The sequence below is a fragment of the Bombyx mandarina genome, chromosome 15 (genome assembly GCF_030267445.1).
Source record: "Bombyx mandarina strain Sakado chromosome 15, ASM3026744v2".
NCBI classification, from domain to species: Eukaryota; Metazoa; Arthropoda; class Insecta; order Lepidoptera; family Bombycidae; genus Bombyx; species Bombyx mandarina.
In genome coordinates, this window is record NC_143221.1 from 15,118,124 (window position 1) to 15,138,967 (window position 20,844).

At 36.3% G+C, this 20,844-nt stretch overlaps 1 protein-coding gene across 3 annotated transcripts in view; it reads right to left on the reverse strand.

Moving 5' to 3' along the window:
- LOC114249948 (adenylyl cyclase 78C) overlaps positions 1–20,844 on the reverse strand; it is a 134,123-nt gene that overhangs the window by 57,230 nt on the left and 56,049 nt on the right. For all 3 annotated transcript variants that reach the window (XR_016324145.1, XM_089732683.1, XM_028183674.2), the window contains exon 3: positions 18,884–18,963. Coding sequence is in view for 2 of the 3 variants with exons in the window: in XM_089732683.1 (XP_089588809.1) it covers positions 18,884–18,963 (80 nt within the window). In the remaining variant the exon portion in view is untranslated. The remainder of the gene's footprint in view (positions 1–18,883; positions 18,964–20,844) is intronic.

The window sequence follows — 20,844 nt, forward strand, 5'->3', positions numbered from 1 at the left end:
TTTTTCTAGTGTTAGAAGGATCTTAATTCATTTTATATTTTTTTAATGGCAGAGAACATAGCAGTAGCACATATATTATGGATTGTGGGATTTAATGAAATTTGGTAAGGCGTCATTCTATAAGACTCATTGTGAAAGGCGAATACAGTTTAAATTTACTTTGTTAATCAGTCGTTTGCTTTTTTACTGGTGGTACAATATCTTGTGAGTCCGCACGAGTATGACTGTGAGCTCATCAACCCATCTATGGAATAAATAAAAACCCTTTTTTAACCCTACCTTGAGACAATAGTTCTAAGGTTTCAGTTTTTACAGTAAGGCTTTCAAACCGAAACGCATTACCGCTTCACGGCTGAAATAGGCAGGGTGGTTCGGACTCACAAGACGTCCTACCAATAGCCGGCAGTGGTGGCATTGTAGATGTTTTATTTTATTTTTTTATTGCTTAGATGTGTGGACGAGCTCACAGCCCACCTGATGTTAAGTGGTTACTGGAGCCCATAGACATCTACAACGTAAATGCGCCACACACCTTGAGATATAGTTCTAAGGTCTCAGTATAGTCACAACGGCTTCCCCACCCTTCAAACCGAAACGCATTACTGCTTCACGGCAGAAATAGGCGGGGCGGTGGTACCTACCCGTGCGGACTCACAAGAGGTCCTACCACCAGTAAATAATGTCTATGTCTATAGGCTCCGGTAATCAATTAATAACTGGTGGGCCGTGAGCTCGCACACCCTCCTAAGCAATAAATGCAATAATATTATGTAAATCTTGTGTGTTACTCTAAGTATTTTTTTCTTTTCTCATATTCAAGGAGGATATGGAAGAAAATGTTTGTCTGGATTAGACGTAGTCCACGTTTCTCGGTAATAAATTCTTTGCGTTCGATTTTTACTACACAATGTTATTCCTTCGTCGCAGAAGTGCCTTAACACCTGTTCGATACGTTTCAATTTAGCAATTTTATTGGAAGTTTTGTTCTAATAAAAAAATACAGTCAATTTCAGTATTTAGAGATAAATATCAACCTAAAGAGATAAATATCAAACCTTTATAAGTCGTCGTGGCCTAAAAGATAAGACGTCCGGTGCATTCGTGTTGAGCGATGCACCGGTGTTCGAATCCCGCAGGCGGGTACCACTTTTTCTAATGAAATACGTACTAATAAATGTTCACGATTGACTTCCACGGTGAAGGAAAAACATCGTGCAATAAGATTCAAACCCGCAAAATTATAATTTGCGTAATTACTGGTGGTAGGACCTCTTGTGAGTCCGCACGGGTAGGTACCACCGCCCTGCCTATTTCTGCCGTGAAGCAGTAATGCGTTTCGGTTCGTAGGGTGGGCTAGCCGTTGTAACTATACTGAGACCTTAGAACTTATATCTCAAGGTGGGTGGCGCATTTACGTTGTAGATATCTATGGGCCCCAGTAACCACTTAACACCAGGCGGGCTGTGAGCTCGTCCACACATCTGAGCAATAAAAAAAAAAAAAAAATAAAAGTTTTATGTATCTATGCGATAAGAGAAGGCCAGGTTGTGTTTGTTTGGTTACAACCAGCGGTGGATTTACACTAAGGACAGTCGGGACATGTGCCCAGGGCGGTAAATTTTTTAGGGCGGCATAATTTTGAAAGTGAAATTTTTTTTTTGTCTTATTGAAATTGCTCAATGTAATTAATTAATTAGTTCTAAAAATTAATAATATTCTGTTTAATTGATAATTCAAGAAATTCAATGAATCCATTATTTGTGAATTATAATTTTGACACTTTTGGTAAAAATTAATAATCAAAATGATTTAATCAATTTATTTCCTTGAAGATTTAAAATAATACGTTTTTTTCTTTTTTATGTAATTAAAGAAATTTAATTCGTTTTTTTTTTAATTTAATATAATAATAAGTCAAATTTATAATTGTTAGAAAAAAGATCAAATATTTATTTACGTTTTTGGTATATATAACATATAATAAAGTTTCTGCTATAAAATATATAAACTATAAATTGAAGTAAAATTCCAGCATTAAGTTTAAATTCGCCCCTGGTTACAACTAAAGATATTCTTTATAAACAGCACAAACCGACAAAGTAGCTTGTAAGGCGGATATACATCTTGCGAAACTTTGAGCATTCATTTTCTCAGTAATTCGGAAACAGACCCATAATAAGTTCATAGAAAAATATGTCTGTACCGCCGCGTACCATGAAGATTTATGTCCAAAAATATCCGAACTTCACACACACTGTCGTTTTAATGAAGTAAATTTTCCCGAAGATATACTTATTATATATTGTTATGAATTTGCATTCATCAATTTTATTTCCCAAAGTTTTTGGAACGAAGTTCCTTATGGGACGATGCGGAGGGGTACCCTAACCGGGAAAAAACGTCCGTAACGTAAGATTTTTGTTATTTATGTATAGTCTTAGTATGATGGCTATACAGTGTCTAATGTATAGTCTACGTGATGACGGTTGTTGTTATTATTCATATAAATAGCTGTTTCTTTGTATGTTATTATTTTTTTGCGTGGAACTGCAACAAAGATTTTGGGGAAACTTTTATAGTTCATTCGCTCGTCTTTGTCTCAAGTTGTTTATTGGGATGTAGTAGTAGTACAAGTAGTTGGTTATATTGGGAACATTGGACGGCCTAATTTGATAATTGCATGAAAATGAAATTAAATACATAAAACGTAATCTCGTCGAGCAAATATTAGAGAGGAAACCTACGTGGACTACACACTGCGTCATGGTGATTTGAAACCCGAAATCAACATTAGGATTTTTCTTACCCAATAGTCAAACTATTTCCATAGACAGTTCCACCAAAATCGGTCAGTGGTTTGTGAGTAAAAACCGACTCTGTTACGTTAAAGAGTTAATTTCGTATTCCTAATATATGTTATGTAACTTGTGACATCTAACAGTATCGAAGCAAATTTCCCAAAAACACGTAAATGACGATAACTTTAAATTCAAAATCTGATTTTAACGTTTTCAATCTTATATTTATTCTGCTCTAAGTCAATCTGTGTCTACCTGTGAAAACTATATTAGAATCCTTTGAGTATTTTCGGAAAATGGGCCCGAACAAACAAACCGACAAACAGTAAATAATTCTTAAAATCATCGATCACTTACTTTGTTACTTTTTTATCCCTTTCTGTTTTTATTACTTTTATTCTGGATTCGAATTAAAAATACTTTTACGGTTTAATTTCACGTTTACTGTTTTTATTTTACTATAGCGGCCCGCTCCGGCTCCACTCGGGTCTCTAACAAAAAAATCTTTTTCTAAATAAAACAACACTTATTGCGGCATAACCATAATAGTTAAACATATGCTGTCCCGACACTTTTTGTAAATAATAATATGTTCTACAAAGTCGTAGTACATTATTTTATTCTATCATCAATAGTTTTCGCAGGGCACTCGACGTAAAGAATATTTTAGGTAATTTTTTTATCGACATAACCCGGTTCGTTACCCCCCCCCCCCCGGACCGGGTATCCGTAAATGGATTCCACAACTTTAAAAAAAAAAAGATAATTTTTTTACACCTTCGGTTACATTATTGGAGTTTTAGTAAGAATCCGTAATTTTTTCAAAAAAGTTTATAGTCTATGTCACTCGGGAATAGTGTAGCTTCCAAATAGTGAAAGTTTTTTTTAAACCGGTGCAGTAGTTTCGGAGCCTATTCAATACAAATAAACAAACAAATCTATCTTCTTTATAATATTAGTATAGATTTTCGACGCTTCGAATTCTTTACAGTTGTATTGATCACGGGATCAGTCTACATTAAAAACAATAAACGGGAGATTCAGCCGTTTAAATAGTTCCAATTATGTGTACGAGCCGCATGAATGGAAGAAAATACTACGCCGGATTTAACTGTTTTATTACAAATGTTGCTTCAAAGATTCAAACAATCTATATCTATACTAATATTATAAAGAGGAAAAATTTGTTTGTTTGTTTGTTTCGAATAGGCTCCGAAACTACTGGACCGATTTGAAAAATTATTTTTCCATTAGAAGCCGACATTGTCCCTGATGAACATAGGCTACTTTTTTTAATTTTTTTTTTTTTTGTTTCATGTGTGTTTTAATGTTTCCGAAGCGAAGCGAGGGCGGGTCGCTAGTAGATTATAAACACAGACACATATGATCAAATTTTTTTGAACACACACATTCGAAGTGCAAAATTTTACCAGGCTTTACTACTACTGAAGATTCTTTGCACGTTTCTTCAGCCTCATAAACTCCAAACGATTCATAAGCAGGGTACGACCCTTATTGGGATATGCGGGTTGATTTATTGAATATCAAATAGAAGATTTGGTTACCGTAAAAACATTATATTCTCACATTCAATGTACACGGATTTATGTTTCCCAAAGTGCCTTCGTCGAACTTACAAACGAAAAGCAATCGTGGATAATAATAATAATAGGTATTTTAAACTTTTAACCTCTAGACTTTTTGGTGGGAACGCGAGGAGTGAAATTGTGTGATTTGTTTTATTTTGTCTATTTAGTGTTCCTTCAGGTTTAAATGTGTAATAACGGTGGTTTATTAACTGTTTAATATCTGTGAAAGTGCACAAATGTGGGAAAATGAAACAAAGCCGCTGGACGTAACTTCTCGGGATCCTCCAAAAAGTCCACTGAAAAAATCTCTGTAAATGACCACCATTTTACTGAGATTGTATTTCATCCCATATCATCTCATCTCATCTCATTTCATTTAATTTTATCTCAGTTGATAAAGTAAAGTTGATAAAGTCTAAATTAATAATCTTCATTTCATTTAATTTCACTCCATATTATCTTTATTCATAAAAATAAGAATATAAATTAAAATAAGAAATGACCTAAAGGTCTTAGTTACCAGGTCATAAAATCCCTTAAAAAAAATTAGCTACAGAGTTGATATTCTATTAATTTTTATTCATTCACTCATTTTTTTATTGATTAGTGCTTTTTTTTACTACATTAATATCTTTTTCATCAGTTAGGCAGCGATAAAAATCTTATACCTTTAAACGAGCAATTCTTGTATATATATAATCTGAATCTCGGAAACGGCTCCAACGATTTTCATAAAATTTAGTATACAGGAGATTTCGGGGACGATAAATCGATCTGGCTACGATTTATTTTCAGAAAATGTTGTTTTATTCGTGTTTTCAATAATCAACTCTTCCCGACATTTATTGGCGAATAATAAGACTGTCTTTAAAGGCACAACAAGATGGCGTTATCAAAAAAATGAAACGAGCAAAGCTCGGTCATCGTCTAGTACTAATAATTACGGAACACGAGCTCTGACGCGGTAGCTATGCCGCACAAACGACTCATAACATTAATGACGTGTACGGAGTGAACAATACAAACAAACGCCTGACTTGTTATTTGTTTGAACTCTTACGACAAGGAAATTACGACCTAAAAAATTAACCCCGCGCTGGCCCGAAAACTGAAGTCACTTGGTATGAAAAATGGATTATTTTCGATAAACGTAGACGCTTATCACGTTGGTTAGGCACTGGTTCAGCATCTAGGTAATGTCCTAAACGAAAACTTACCCCTAAAAAGTCGTGGTGTCTGTTTGGTGCTCTAATTGCAGGTATAATTCATCAGAGCTTCATACCAAACAGCAGCAGTATTACTGCAGATGTGCACTCTGAGGAACTGGACACAACGATGGAGGAGCTCCAGATGCCTGGGTAACCGCACGTACCCGTTGCTCATACACGACAAAGCTCAACCTCTAATGGCACAACAGACGGTCTTAAAGCTACCAAAGCTAGGGTCGGAAGTTTTGCGTCTTCCATCGTACGCACCTGACCTTTCTTCGGTAGGCTTCCAATTTTGTAAAGCTTTCCCAAGCTTTTCCAAAGCTTGAACAACTTCTTGCCAGGAAAAAAATTCAATACCCGAGAAGCATTACAAAATGCCTTTGAAGATTTGGTTTTCTTTAATAAAAACATTGAAAATTTACCACTGTGCTGATATAGACGTATCGTAGTATCGATGTCGGTTGTATATTTTGATTGATAGAAATAATATGTATAAAAATATATTTATAAAACTATGTCTTTACTTTCTGTATAGTAAGTAAACAATAATTTCATAAGTAAAAACCTAATACCATGTAGTATTGTATCTTTTTCTAATTTTTTTTATCGCTTAGATTGGTGGACGAGCTCACAGCCCACCTGGTGCTAAGTGGTTACTGGAGCCCATAGACATCTACAACGTAAATGCGCCACCCACCTTGAGATATAAGTTCTAAGATCTCAGTATAGTTACAACGGCTGCCCTACCCTTCAGACCGAAACGCATTACTGCTTCACGGCACAAATAGGTAGGGCGGTGGTACCTACCCGCGCGGACTCACAAGAGGTGCTACCACCAGTGAAAAGTACCAGTATCTTCAGTAGTGGTAGTAAATTGCAAGCGTACAATTGTCCATACTATCCCACCTATTCCTGTCGTGAACTAATCATGCGTTCCAGTTTGAAGAATACCACAGCCGTGTTACCAAATTAAGCGTATCATACCATTGGAGTCTCGGTTATAGCTAATGCTTAAGATCGGCAATGGCGTTGACATGTCTATGTTCATTATATCATAGTTATCATTATATCAAACTGGTACATTTTTCCCCCCCGAAAACAGCTTAATACCTGGTGTAGAGTGAGATAGTACGAGTAATACATTTGGTAAATTAAATTGCCTCTGAACGGTCTTGATATTCAGATAGGTGCTATCAATAAATGCTAATAATTTTCCTATTATTATTTCTATAATTATGTTTTCTTTTTTCCTTGTTATTCAATATAACCAAAAAGGATCGCATTAACATCATTAGCCATTTTTTCATGAAAGTTAACTTACAGAGAAATGATATTTATAGATTTAAGTAACGCCGTACTGTTTTGGGCTGAGATGTAAAATAAAATTGACGTAAAATGAATGTAAAATAAATAAATTCATTATGTGGGACGTTTTGAAGCCTTCTTCTTTCTTCTCTTTTTAACCGACAACGATAAACGATGAGTTAACATACATACCCGATCCTGTGGACCGAATGGTAAGCAGTCGACGTCGTCCTAAGCACGTCATTACGGATCCTCCTGATCCATTAAGAGTGCTTTTAGGTACCACAAGCACCGGTCACCGTATTCGTCGAACCCGTCGCTTGCGACGAAGGGCTCGACGAGTAAATTAACCCATAGACACAGCCCACTGAGCTTCTCGACGGATCTCCTCAGTGGGTCGCGTTTCCGATCCGGTGGTAGATTCTGGGAAGCACTGCTCTTGCTAGGGCCAGTGTTAGCAACACCTCTGATTTGAGCCCTATGAGCTCACTTACACGTCAAGGAGAGGCTGAAATAGCCTCTCAAGGCTATCAGCATAGGGAGGATAAAAAAAGAGGGAAATAAGCGGCTTATGGTGCCCATTGTCACCATGGCGTAAAAGCCACCCTCCATTTTGTAATACACGGGCCACATATCGAAATAGCGTCAATAATTCCCTTCATAATTAGAAGGTTTTATTGTTTAGAAGTAAAAAAGTCGTTACGAAAAGAACTAAGATGCTCTATGGTAAACTAGTTATTTCGTGTTTTAACCATTTGCGAATACAAATATAATAATAAATAAGACGAGTTGTGCGAAAGTTCTGTTGGAAATATACAAGAATCGTCTGAACTAACTTATTTATATTATCTTTCATTACCAACACTATCTAAATAAAGGTGTCTGGCATAATCTTAGTATAGAATAGGGATGGCGATTCTAAGAAAACTATTCTGGTATAATATCCCGAAAAAAGTGTACATAGTGACATTGTTATGGCTCTATTAATAAACACTTTGTAACTAGCTCGTTATCCCCGATACCGTGTTTTCCTTCCTTCGGTCGGATATATCATTCATTATATATCATTCGTGTGATGGACAGGTTTGCTCTTTGGGTGCTTATTGCTTAAATATGCACATATTTAGATGTGTGTCATTTAGATGTGTGACATATGGATGTCAGTCTCTGGTACCTATAACACAGAGAATCTTAATAAATTTTTTTTATTTTTTTTATTGCCTTTGTAGGCAGACGAGCATACGGCCTACCTGATGGTGAGTGGTTACCGTCGCCCATGGACTTCAGTAATGCCAGGGGCAGAGCCAAGCCGCTGCCTACCGCTTAATACTCTCCACAAGCCTCGTTTGAAGAAGGACATGTCATAGCGCTCGGGAAACACCGTGGAGGGGAGCTCATTCCATAGCCGGATGGTACGTGGCAAAAAAGATCTCTGGAAACGCACTGTGGATGACCGCAGTGGCTCCAGGTAGTATGGATGAACTACTCTATCCGATCTACTCCGGTGGCGGGCGGTGCGATGGTAAAAACGAGACGTTAGTATCATCTCGAACAATTCCTCAGAGCACTCCCCATGGAACTTGCGGTACAAAATACAGAGGGAACCGAATATGGGACCTGATGATCGTGCGTGATTTGACGTAGACGACAACAACCACAACCTACAAGGGCAATACAAAAACCATTACCAGTTCTTGTGGACATGCCACAAACCACGATGCGACCTTAATTCTTAATTGTTATTGCCGGGGAAAAAACCAAGTGGTCATAACTGAATTTTATTAACAGAAATTCAACATTCACAAAATTTAATTATTTATTGAATTAATTAAATAAAACACTATCTAACTAATATTCACATATGAAATAGTATTTGCAAAATGATATGTTATACCGCAGGCGCTTAGTTTCGCCATACGTTAAATTACACTCTAATAAATGCTAAAACACAATACACTCTAAAATAACGCTGAAATACACTCTATCTGAGCATTTCATGTGAAACGCGTGATCACTTAATTGTATAAATAGGTATATAATATAATATATAAATAGGTAAGATATAAATAGGATAGATAAAAATTAGAGAGCGTCAGAAAAACGAAAAATGTTCCGACTCATAAATACAAAGAAGGTCGTCTTCTTTCAAAGAAACTCTTTCTTCGGAGTTATTTATTTTGAATTTAGATTATTAAAGTCCGGAAACGTCAAAATTAAAGTCTTAAATTGGATATTTCTGCACACTTCGCCATCCCTAGCACCTAGAATATTAGCAGGCGCGAACAATAACGCTCCGAACAGATTAAATGAGGAGACAGACTGTCGCCATTTAAGCTTGTTGTCTGCGTTCACAATACGGTCTAAGAAATTATTTTTCAAGGAAAACTGTTCGTTGAATGAATGAGTTACGACCTGCTGGGATAATAGTTTTAACCGCGGCTTACACCATCGAAAATAAGGCTTTTTTTGGTTGGCAAAGGAATTAAAAAAATGGTTTTACTATCACATCTATACTAATATATCAATCTACAGTGGTTTTTACGGATGTTCAATTATAACTACTGAACCATGTATCCGATTGACTTACTTGAAACTTGGTATCCATGTAGAAAATACATGTACTTAATGGATAGGCTAATATTTATATGAGTGTTGGACTCCCTAATAATAATGACAATATATAATAATGTTAATTTTAAATGCCCAGCGAAGCGGGCGAGTACGACTAGTAGTTTTATAATTTATTATGTAGATTATGGGTGAAACATATAATAATTACATTTTTCCGCTTTTCTATTGATCGAAAATTCAAGTTTTTTTCACGTTAAAGTTTGTTCTTTTAATTCTCAAAATACATTTAATAAGAGCAGTGACTGTACTTGTGCGATGAAGTTTTGAAATCTATCGTGATTTTTTCAACATTTACTAATTCATATGTTTTTTCTTTCATTATTTATATTCTTATCCGTTCACGCGTTGTTTATATATGACAATGTGTTGATCGTAAAGCATATTGTAAAACCTCACAACTAAATATCAACTTCAATAACAGTAAAGTAAAATATGTTTTCGGTAATATTAAAAGTCACATTTTACGTGATTGCTCTACAACTTAGAATTTGATTAAACAAATGTTCATTCAACAATTAATCTCTCAGTGAGTTGTATTCTATAGCATAAAGTCATTTTAAGATTCTGAAGTAGGGTTACCTAATGGTCTCGGCGAATTTTGAAAAGCTTTAAACCAAGGTTTTTCTTTTCGATGATCGATTCTATAATATCAAATGTTAAAAGTTTTTTTTTTTATTGTTAGATGGGCGGACGATCTCACAGCCCACACAGCCCACCTGGTGTTAAGTGGTTACTGGAGCCCATAGACATTCACAACGTAAATGCGCCACCCACCTTGAGATATAAGTTCTAAGGTCTCAAGTATAGTTACAACGGCTGCCCCACCCTTCAAACCGAAACGCATTACTGCTTCACGGCAGCAATAGGCAGGGCGGTGGTACCTACCCGCGCGGACTCACAATAGGTCCTACCACCAGTAATTATGCAAATTATAATTTTGCGGGTTACATTTTTATTACACGATGTTATTCCTTCACCGTGGAAGGCAATCGTGAACATTTGTTGAGTACGTATTTCATTAGAAAAATTGGTACCCGCCTGAGATTTGAACACCGGTGCATCGCTCAACGCGAATGCACCGGACGTCTTATCCCTTATTATATATGTATGTATTGTGAAGTGTACTGGTAAAATTACATTGATCAAGTTTACCGCCGTTCCCAACTTAAATGGTTCCGGAGTCCACTCTCTTAAAAAAATTTACGCCATTATCCACTTTTGGGATATGTGGTCGAAGTGGAAATGCTACCCAAAACAAAGATTTACCTACCAACTACCTACTTGCCCAACATTACACAAAGTGTATTACAGTGAGCATACTAAAGCCATATTAAAGTACAGCACAACGTATTTTGTTCTGCCAACCCTACCTAACGAGAGACGGGCGAGAATGAATTAAAATTATCAATCCAAACCATTTATTATTAAGTTTACAATTGAGTTGGTTTTTTTATTTATTTAAAGATTCACTCGACTCAATGATAATCCCTTTTGAGCATCCAAGCATAATTATCTCTGTTTTGTAATGGACAGATTTAACTTTTCATTAGTAAAAGACGAATAAATTTGATTTCTCAATTCTGAAATCTGTAACGCTCTAAGAATAGGGTTGAGTTTTTAATAACTTACGTTTCACTAACTTGTGTGCTTAAATATAAGTTTATGATCTGAGCTCTGTGGGTTCCGGTAACGACACGACACTAGATGAACCTGTGATACTAAATATGTTTATCTACGTTAGTAAAAGTACTAGTTTTGAAGTCTTAGCGCCATGTTTATGGTGTACTAGTGAAATACAGCCAAGTTCCGCTGTGACATCAATCAGTGTGCTTAGCATAGATAATACACATAAATTAATTATAGATAAGCAACTCAAGCACTCAACCAAAATGTTTACGGGCGTCGGCCACTAGATGGCTTCGCTTCGATTAGTTTCTCATTGCTCCTGTAGATGGCAGTAACATATTATTACCCATATTTTATTTTTAATGAAGGATTTTGTAAATTTTCTTCAAACTACAAATTGATAAAACTTAATCGATTTCTCTATAACAAGTACAGACTTGTATGATTTTTTATTTTTTATTTTCTGTGTTTAGTTATATCATAATTAAATGCCTTAACTTTAACCACATATAAGTTTAGGGGCAGCCGCTACAAGATGTCGCTAGTTTCCATACAGAAAAAAATATTTGTCTTAAAGTATCGCAATTTCAGGGCCCTGGTGCTTCGTGCAAGTTTTTGAACGTTCCCGATAGCGTAAAAGTTAATACAAATTTTTATGGAGTTGTAACGTTTGCCTACGTTTGGCGCTGTGCCTACTGAATAAAAGTTGAGTTAACTTTTACGCTATCGAGAACGTTAAAAAACTCACATTAAACACACAGAATATAAATTTATTGAAACTGCTCGCGCGCCATCTGTCGTGCATTGGGCCTACTATATAGCTCATATAGGTCATGTGCTTCTATGATGTGTAAGTTATTATATTATGAAGTTTAATCAAAATCCGTCCAGTAGATTTTGCATGTAAGATTAACAAACGACCATCAAATTTCACAAATTTTCTACGTTTATAATTTTTTTAAGCTATTGCATAGCTTAGAGCCACCTGTTTCGGTCTCTTCAGAATTATTTAGGCAGTGTCAGGATAACATCGCGAGAGGACAGCCAAAACCAGTTGTCGCGGTATTTTGATCAGAAGCCCCAAAATTTCTATAGCAATGGGATCATGTCCCTACCTACAAAATGGCAAAAAGTTATCGAACAAAATGGTACCTACATACTTAAAAAATGCGAAGTAACTTTTTCCCCAACCTATTATTAATGTTCTAATATTAAATTATTAATGTGTAATTATCATCCCATAAGTTGATAAAAAATGCTATACAATAGCTTTACCGTGGCAGTCCCCGAGTGCCACACGTGTTTTTTTTTTTATATTGCTTAGGTGCGTAGATGAGCTCACGGCCCACCTGGTATTAGGTTGTTACCGGAACATAGGCTCCGGTTGAGATATGGAGTTCTAAGGTCTCAGTTATTACAACGGCCGCCTTTCAAACCGAAACGCATTACTGCTTCACGGCAGAAATAAGCAGGGTGGCGGTACCTATCCGTGCGGACTCACAAGTCGTCCCTACCACCAGTAATTTGGCACATTATAATTTGACAGGTTTAATTTTTATTACACGATGTTATTCCTTCATTTGTTAAATACGTATTTCATTTACAAAATTGGTACCTGTCTGCGGGATTCGAACACCGCTTCATCGCTGGATACGAGTGGACCGGACGTCTTATCCTTTAAGCCACGACGACTTCATAACAAGAGTAAAATTTTCAGAAGGTACTCGAAATTTTACGAATAGCGCTTTGATGTGCTTTGTTCAAATAAGTATTATTGTTTGTGGATTTAAATTTAAAGTTGATTGTTAAAATATATAACAGATGTCATCTATGTAAAACAAATACATAGAACATCAATAACATATGACAAGTCGTGATATATTAGAAGTAATATTATTTCGCGAAATTCCTTTTTCATTCAGAATAAGTGAACAATAACTTTTCTAATAATAAACATTTCTAGATTCAAGATTCTCGAATTTCAGACGATATTTAGTGTATTCGGCACTTATCATAGAGAAAATATTGTAGACAAATATATGATACTTCTAAGAGCTTACAGCAAAATAAACGGTTCACTTTTTTAGTAAATTCTCTTCGAATACATAGTACTACGAAATATCAAATCTATTTTTTTATTTTAGTGAAAAAGCAATAACAGCTATGTAAGAAGCAAATATCTTATCTTTACAATCGAAAAGTTTTTTTTTTTAAATGTATAGGATACTTTATCTCAGTACCTATATATAAGACTGAACTGACTAAAGCCAGCTCCATATAAATATAGTATGAGAGGAATGGCCAGGTTGTTCGCCTGATGCGAATCTCATCTCTTATGTCTGTCTCCCCGCAAACTTTTTTTGTAATTTTTCAATGCAAACACCTTAAGTATCCTAAGACTTCCCTAGGACACCAAGCGTGCACCTCTACCTCACCGGATTTCTTCTGCAGGATTATGTATTTACTGATATCAAGCATCGCCCGCCACCGATTGATGCCTAGGATACGGCGCTGCCCTTCCCTAGTACAACAACACTAGAAGCTATATTAGAACATAACAACCCCAAGTAAAAGTATCCTCTAAGTCAATAAGTCTTCATGAATAACAATGACCCTATACGATGTACTTAAGAATTCCGCCCATTTTCCATGAGGCGCTCTTAATTGTGTGGCTTTTGTAGGATAGACTAGAATCTAGGACCTCGTTAACACACGCAAACGCCTTCGAGATTTGGTGCTGGAGGAAAATTCTGCGTATCCCATTGACTAAATGAATACGTGACTCCTTCAGTCACATTGCCACAAAAGGCAGAGAAAATCTTGAAAAATAATGATTAGTTGTTAGTTAAATGGCAGGAAAAAGATAATGGGGCCGCAGCTAATGCGTTGGTCTGGTCAGATCTGCACTACCTTTGGACCTACTCTACGACTACGTCTACGACGCTCTTCAAGTAGCCGAAGACCGAATGAGATGGCATAACATCGTATGGAAAAGGAAGCGGAGGTACATACGATACAAATACATACCATAGACGGGTCCATGTGTTCAATGTAGCGGTAGCCATCACAGACCACAAGATATTTGACAGATGCCTGAATCTCGCTTACGACATTTTCAAGATAAGCCTGCATATATACAAGTTACGAACAACAACATTCGGACCGTCGGGCTACCGAGTAGACTTGGGGAAAATCGTTCCTTTTCAGTCGCCGTGACTGACTGACGTACCAGTTACGAAAAAGTCACAGCGACAAATCAACGTGACTTTGTTACGACAATCACTTACATCAGAATGTAGTATTCGGTAATCGGTTTCATTCCAGTAGACGTTTTTAATTTACAACTAATGAAACCGGTTATTAAATAACGCATGTGGTGATTTACTTACTCTATGATAATTAGGTAGTTAATCTAAGATAACTAATAATAAATTAAAAAAAATCTTCATTCTATAAAAATAAATAATTCAGTTCTGTTTTTTTAATGTTTGGAAATCTTGTAAATTTTTAATAAGTTATTAATTTAAACAAAACCATAGTACTGTAGTGATACAAATAATAATAATAATTATGCCCTTTCTAGTAAGTAGGACCTAAATGCTCTATCCCCTGCCGCGGCCGAGTAAGCCTTTCACCGCCTTACCCGAATCAACCCGATTAGTGCCGATGTTAACCGAACTACGTTCGCGACTGATTTACAACGAATGATTGACGTGACGTAAAGGACCAACGTTCCGGGAATCGAAATGACTTTGTGACGTTGTTCCTTCATGGCATGTCACAACTCACAGTGAACGGTTTGTCGCTGTGACTTTTTCACCGTGACAGTATTTATCACCCATCTCTACTACCGAGCAATACCACGTGTTCGGTGGAAGATCTTTCTTTCATCGTTAATTCCCACATTCAAGATACGTACATTGTTGATTTCCCGGTGTCTTATAATAACATTGTAACTTTGGGCCAGCATGGAACCGCGAAACGACATCAGCCCGAAGTCTCATTTAGGTTGTTAGCTGCAAATGTTTGAGTTACCCGGCTTCCTGTTATTTCCTGAATTTTTTTGTGGTCATAAAAAACATAGGCTTGCATGAATAGCAAAGGCCACCGCCCAAAAGGTGAGGTAATAATGAAGTCCAAAAATAGGCTTGGGAAATGGCGTCACTTGGCAGCTCTTCAGCATTTTAAGACGAGTACTTTAACATGAAAATGATATATGGACAGATCCCGATATATCAACGATATCCCTCTATTTTATGAGATTGAGAATTTTCATGCTTAATAATAAGGGTTAAAGTATGAAATAGCCGTTTTATTGTAATAGGTAATTCGAATTGACATAGAACCTAGAAATCGGCAATTCCATACTCTAAACCCCTAATATCTAAAGTCGTTCAGAAACTCCATTTATTCATTTAGGTTATCGACTACCTCAGGCTTAGTCTTCGGAATGCTAAAGTATCTTCTATCTATTCTTGCTCGGTAGTCCGCAGCCCAATCGTATTATATACATTCATATCACATATTAAACCTTTATGGGTTTATACACGGCAAAGGGAAGATCTTCCACCGAGCGTATGATATTTGATCGGTAGACCGACGGTCCGAATGTTGTTGTTCGGAACTTGTACGCTTATGCATCGATATATATATTATATAATTACAGCGCATCTATATGGTCATGTGGCACGCAGGGATACCAGCAATTTGGAACGCCCTGTGGTGACCGGTAAAATAGAGGGGAAAAGGCCTAGGGGTAGAGGTCCCAAACGATGGTCGGACAAAATAGCGGAGGAACTGGGGATACCTGTCAGCGACGCACTCCCCCGCGCTGCAGGACGGGATCGATGGAGACAGCTGGTTGACGGAATCGGACGGAGTCACGATCCTCAGCAGTGAGGGACCGATTGAAGAGAGAGAAATGCGCTTATGTTGAAAATATCGTAAGTGAGATTCAGGCATCTGTCAAATACATTGCGTTGTATGATGGCTACCGCCAGACCTTCATACAGTGAACGTCTTAAATTGCCTAACAACAAAATAAAACATATACTTATTTCAGACGAACGGACTTCACTATTTGGAACATGCTCTAAAATAACTATAATTATCTTCTTTATTTGTTAACAGCACTAAATGTGTTAACAAATAAACGTTATCTTCTTAATATCAATAAAAATTAATTCTAATTGCTACAGCACTGCGGAGATTACCATTCTCAAAAAGACAGCAGTGTTTTTTTTTAAAATTTAAGTTTAGTTCTTTTAATTTAAAGTTAGATGTTTTGGGCATCAAAGCACAATAATAATAATTAGGACTGTTATACAGTTGCCAGACATTTCGACCCTGGGATGTTTTGTGTCAATACTAGTAAATTAAATGCATCAACCGTGTCCGTTGAACTGCGGGTCGGAGGCCTGTCTCGCTGGAAAACTATGATTAATTTATAACCGAGGTGACTCGTCCTGATTTGAGATATATAGAATAGTATAGTATAGTATAGTATAGTATAGTATAGTATAGTATAGTATAGTATAGTATAGTATAGTATAGTATAGTATAGTATAGTATAGTATAGTATAGTATAGTATAGTATAGTATAGTATAGTATAGTATAGTATAGTATAGTATAGTATAGTATAGTATAGTATAGTATAGTATAGTATAGTATAGTATAGTATAGTATAGTATAGTATAGTATAGTATAGTATAGTATAGTATAGTATAGTATAGTATAGTATAGTATAGTATAGTATAGTATAGTATAGTATAGTATAGTATAGTATAGTATAGTATAGTATAGTATAGTATAGTATAGTATAGTATAGTATAGTATAGTATAGTATAGTATAGTATAGTATAGTATAGTATAGTATAGTATAGTATAGTATAGTATAGTATTAAAGGACAAACCCGAAATCCATACAAACTTGGGCCTGGCGTTACAGTGCTAGAATTTGGGCATAAGTTACAATACCTAAGAAGGTTTCATGAGCCCAATTTTCAGGTCTCCCAGCAATGGCCAACTTGGTAAAATCAGACAATGTTTACATTTTAGGTTATGTTTATTGTTCGAGATATTTTAATAAAAACGATATTTTTGAGGCTGTTTCCTACTAAAGATGAGTAATTTTTTACGAAACCTGTTGCAGCAACAGGTTGCTTTAAAATAAAAATGGAACCTGTTACGAGAAATCGCGCGTTAGGTTGTTTACGAAAACGAATGAAAGCCAAAAATTAAAAACAACGTAATGCGAAACGCGCTGCGCACGAAATGATTTTTTTAAGGGATTTTATGTCCTGGTAACTAAGACCTTTAGGTCAGTCTTATTTTAATTTTAATGAAAACTTTTTTATATGAAAAACTATATTTATATGATAACTTTTTTATATAAAATATAAATCATTACGTGCTCCCATATTATCTCATCACATTTCATTTCATGCCTTTTTTATTTTTATTTTTTATTGCTTAGATACCCATCGACGAGCTCACAGCCCACCTGATGTTAAGTGGTTACTGGAGCTCATAGACATCTACGACGTAAATGCGCCACCCACCTTGAGATATAAGTTCTAAGGTCTCAGTATAGTTACAACGGCTGCCCCGCCCTTCAAACTGAAACGCATTACTGCTTTACGGCAAAATCCAAAATATCTTCAGTTGGCAACATTAAAGATAACATAACACGATTTGATACATTTGTGTTTTTCTATGGCATAGTCACATTAATATAAAAATGCAAAACTACCCTTTCATGCTATATTTAATGTTGTCAGTTGTAGATATTTTGAATTGCCGCCATTGTAAGTAGTTGTGTCACGATTCGATGGCTATACTCTATTTACATTGATTAAAATACCTATAAAAACAGTCATTTATCCTAAAGCAAAAGAGTATTAATTATTTTTTACACTTGATTTCCACTAAATCGATCCTATTTTATGGATGTTCTAATTCTAATCCGCACGTTTGTGGAGCTAGTTACGTATATTGAAATAAGTGTTGCAGATGTTTACAAAGATTGTTTAAAACAAAAAATTGAATTCAACTTATTTTCTACACTTGGCCATTGTCAATGAAGCTAAGATTTTAATAGGTTAATCAAGCAAAATAGACGAATTTTTTGGTACATATCCCATTCGTGTAACGCTTAGGCCCAAAATGGGGTTTCTCCTTTTTACGAATTAATTTATGTTTATATGATTATGATCTTTATAATGATTATTTAAAGAAATATGAACTTAATATAAATCGTCGCAAACCTGTTTATAATATACAGATTCCAATATAATGTTCGTATGATGCATGCCCCAACTTTTCGAACCCGGTCTTTTGTTTATGGAAAGAATACACTAATACTAATGTAGACATTAACAAACAAAAAAAAAACCTTTTTAAACTTGACTTAATGATATCTATACTAATATAATTATAAATCTACGGTGGTTTTTACGGATGTTCCGTTATGAACCATGCATCCGATTGACTTGAAACTTGGTATCCATGTAGAAAATACATGTACTTAATGGATAGGCTAATATTTATAGGAGTGTTGGACTCTCTACACCAGTTGCGGGGGCGTTAATGATGAGAATCTTTGTGGGGGTGAGAAATAATAATGTTAATTTTAAATACCCAGCGAAGCGGACGGGTATAGTTAGTAATTTATAAAGACATATGTTTATACAAACAAAAATAAAACTAGAACAGTAAACTCACATTTCCAGGCGACCACGGTTCGACGTCTTCATCTCCAGCCGTTGACGGAACTTCCACCATTGTCTCCAAGCAACACCGGCCTGCGGAAGGAAATAATAGTTATTAACAAGAAGGATCTTCCTCGAACTACCGTTCATGTGGCTGTTTACTCCTATTTTTTCCAAATTTCTTTACGGCATTGACATCAACAATACTTTACAGATTCTGAAGAAGTGTAGATGAAAATTAAATTTATACAAGTACACACGAAATTTAATATGAATTAAGTAAGTACTAACTTTAAAAGTTTGCACAAGTGCTCTTTGTACTTTCTACTACAGTAGTGTAGTGTTGTACAGTAGTGTAGAGTAGTGTTGGTCTCCGGGTCTAAAACGAAATTTAGACTACGACCGTGACCAGAATTTATTTTTATTTGTGTGTGTGTGTTTGTGTTTATAATTATTTTTAATCATTAATAGTTTTTGTTTATTTTAATCGATTAAATAATATTTCAGTGGACAATACACCCATAGACTGGTCCATGGGTGTAGAAATAAGAAACTCGTGTTTAAATCAAATCCTTTTGCGATTTCAATTTATTACGAGTTTAATATGACCACAACCAATGTGGCGGTTCCAAAGCTATTAGACCGAAATAGCAGGTGTTCTTCGATAGGCAAAGTCAACGTCGCGTACGTCAACAATAAACATGCATAGATCTGAGGACGGGCGACTATTCTCGGAGCACTTAGTGTTAGGTTACTGGGGGTAGGACCTCTTGTGAGTCCGCGCGGGTGGGTACCACCACCCTGCCTATTTCTGCCGTGAAGCAGTAATGCGTTTCGGTTTGAAGGGTGGGGCAGCCGTCGTTACTATACTTGAGACCTTAGAACTTGTATCTCAAGGTGGGTGGCGCATTTACGTTGTGGATGTCTATGGGCTCCAGTAACCACTTAACATCAGGTGGGCTGTGAGCTCGTCCACCCATCTAAGCAATAAAAAAAAAAAAAAAGGCAATTTCCTGAAGACACTATTATGCTTTCATAGAATGCGTATATCAGAGGAAGTGTGAATGTAGCCCCGGTAATCAAGAAATTAAAGAGCGGACTGTTAGCGTGGTATGGACATGGGATGTGTAGAGAGAAGATGCATGTGACCAGGAGATATATGGAAATGGTAATGCAAGGTAGAGGGGGAAGAGGTCGACCGAAGAAGACATGGATGGAGTGTGTGAATGACGATAAGAGAGCGAGAGGAGTGAGTGTTGAGATGACAGCTGCTAGCAGAGAATGGAAGAGAAAAATTCGCTGTGCCGACCCCAACTAGTAGGATAAGGTGGAGAAAAAGAAGACTAATATGCTTTTAGAGCATGTCGCCATTCGGTGCTATGGTGTTACTGATAGTTCTTTACGATTTAGGCATTGCAGTAAACATGTAGTGGGATTAATGTTTTGTTCCTATTTTATGGGCAAAACGGTTATGGCATAGGGAAGATACACGTGTGGCCTCAACACGCCCCACTCCCATGCATTGCTTAAAAGAGTTATTACCCTAGTCCCGTGGCTCTACTGAGCTCACAGCGCATCTGATATGAAGTTACCGGAACTGTAGACATCACAACGCGAATGCCACCACTTAAACTGAGATATGGGGCGAAGTCTCAACTGTATTCAATTCCATCCGTCAAACTGAAGGCAATCAGGCTTTAGGATAGAAATAGGCAATGTAGTAGTACCTACCCGTGCTGATTGACAATGCACTTTATCGTTATTAGTGACATTTGACAGCACCACAGAAATATACCATCAGGTGGACCGTATGCTCGTTTGCCTGCTCGGGCAATCTATATATATAAAAATGAATTGCTGTTCGTTAGTCTCGCTAAAACTCAAGAACGGCTTGACCGATTTGGCTAATTTTGGTCTTGAATTATTTTTGGAAGTCCAGAGAAGGTTTAAGAGGATTTAGATAAATATAAAAAA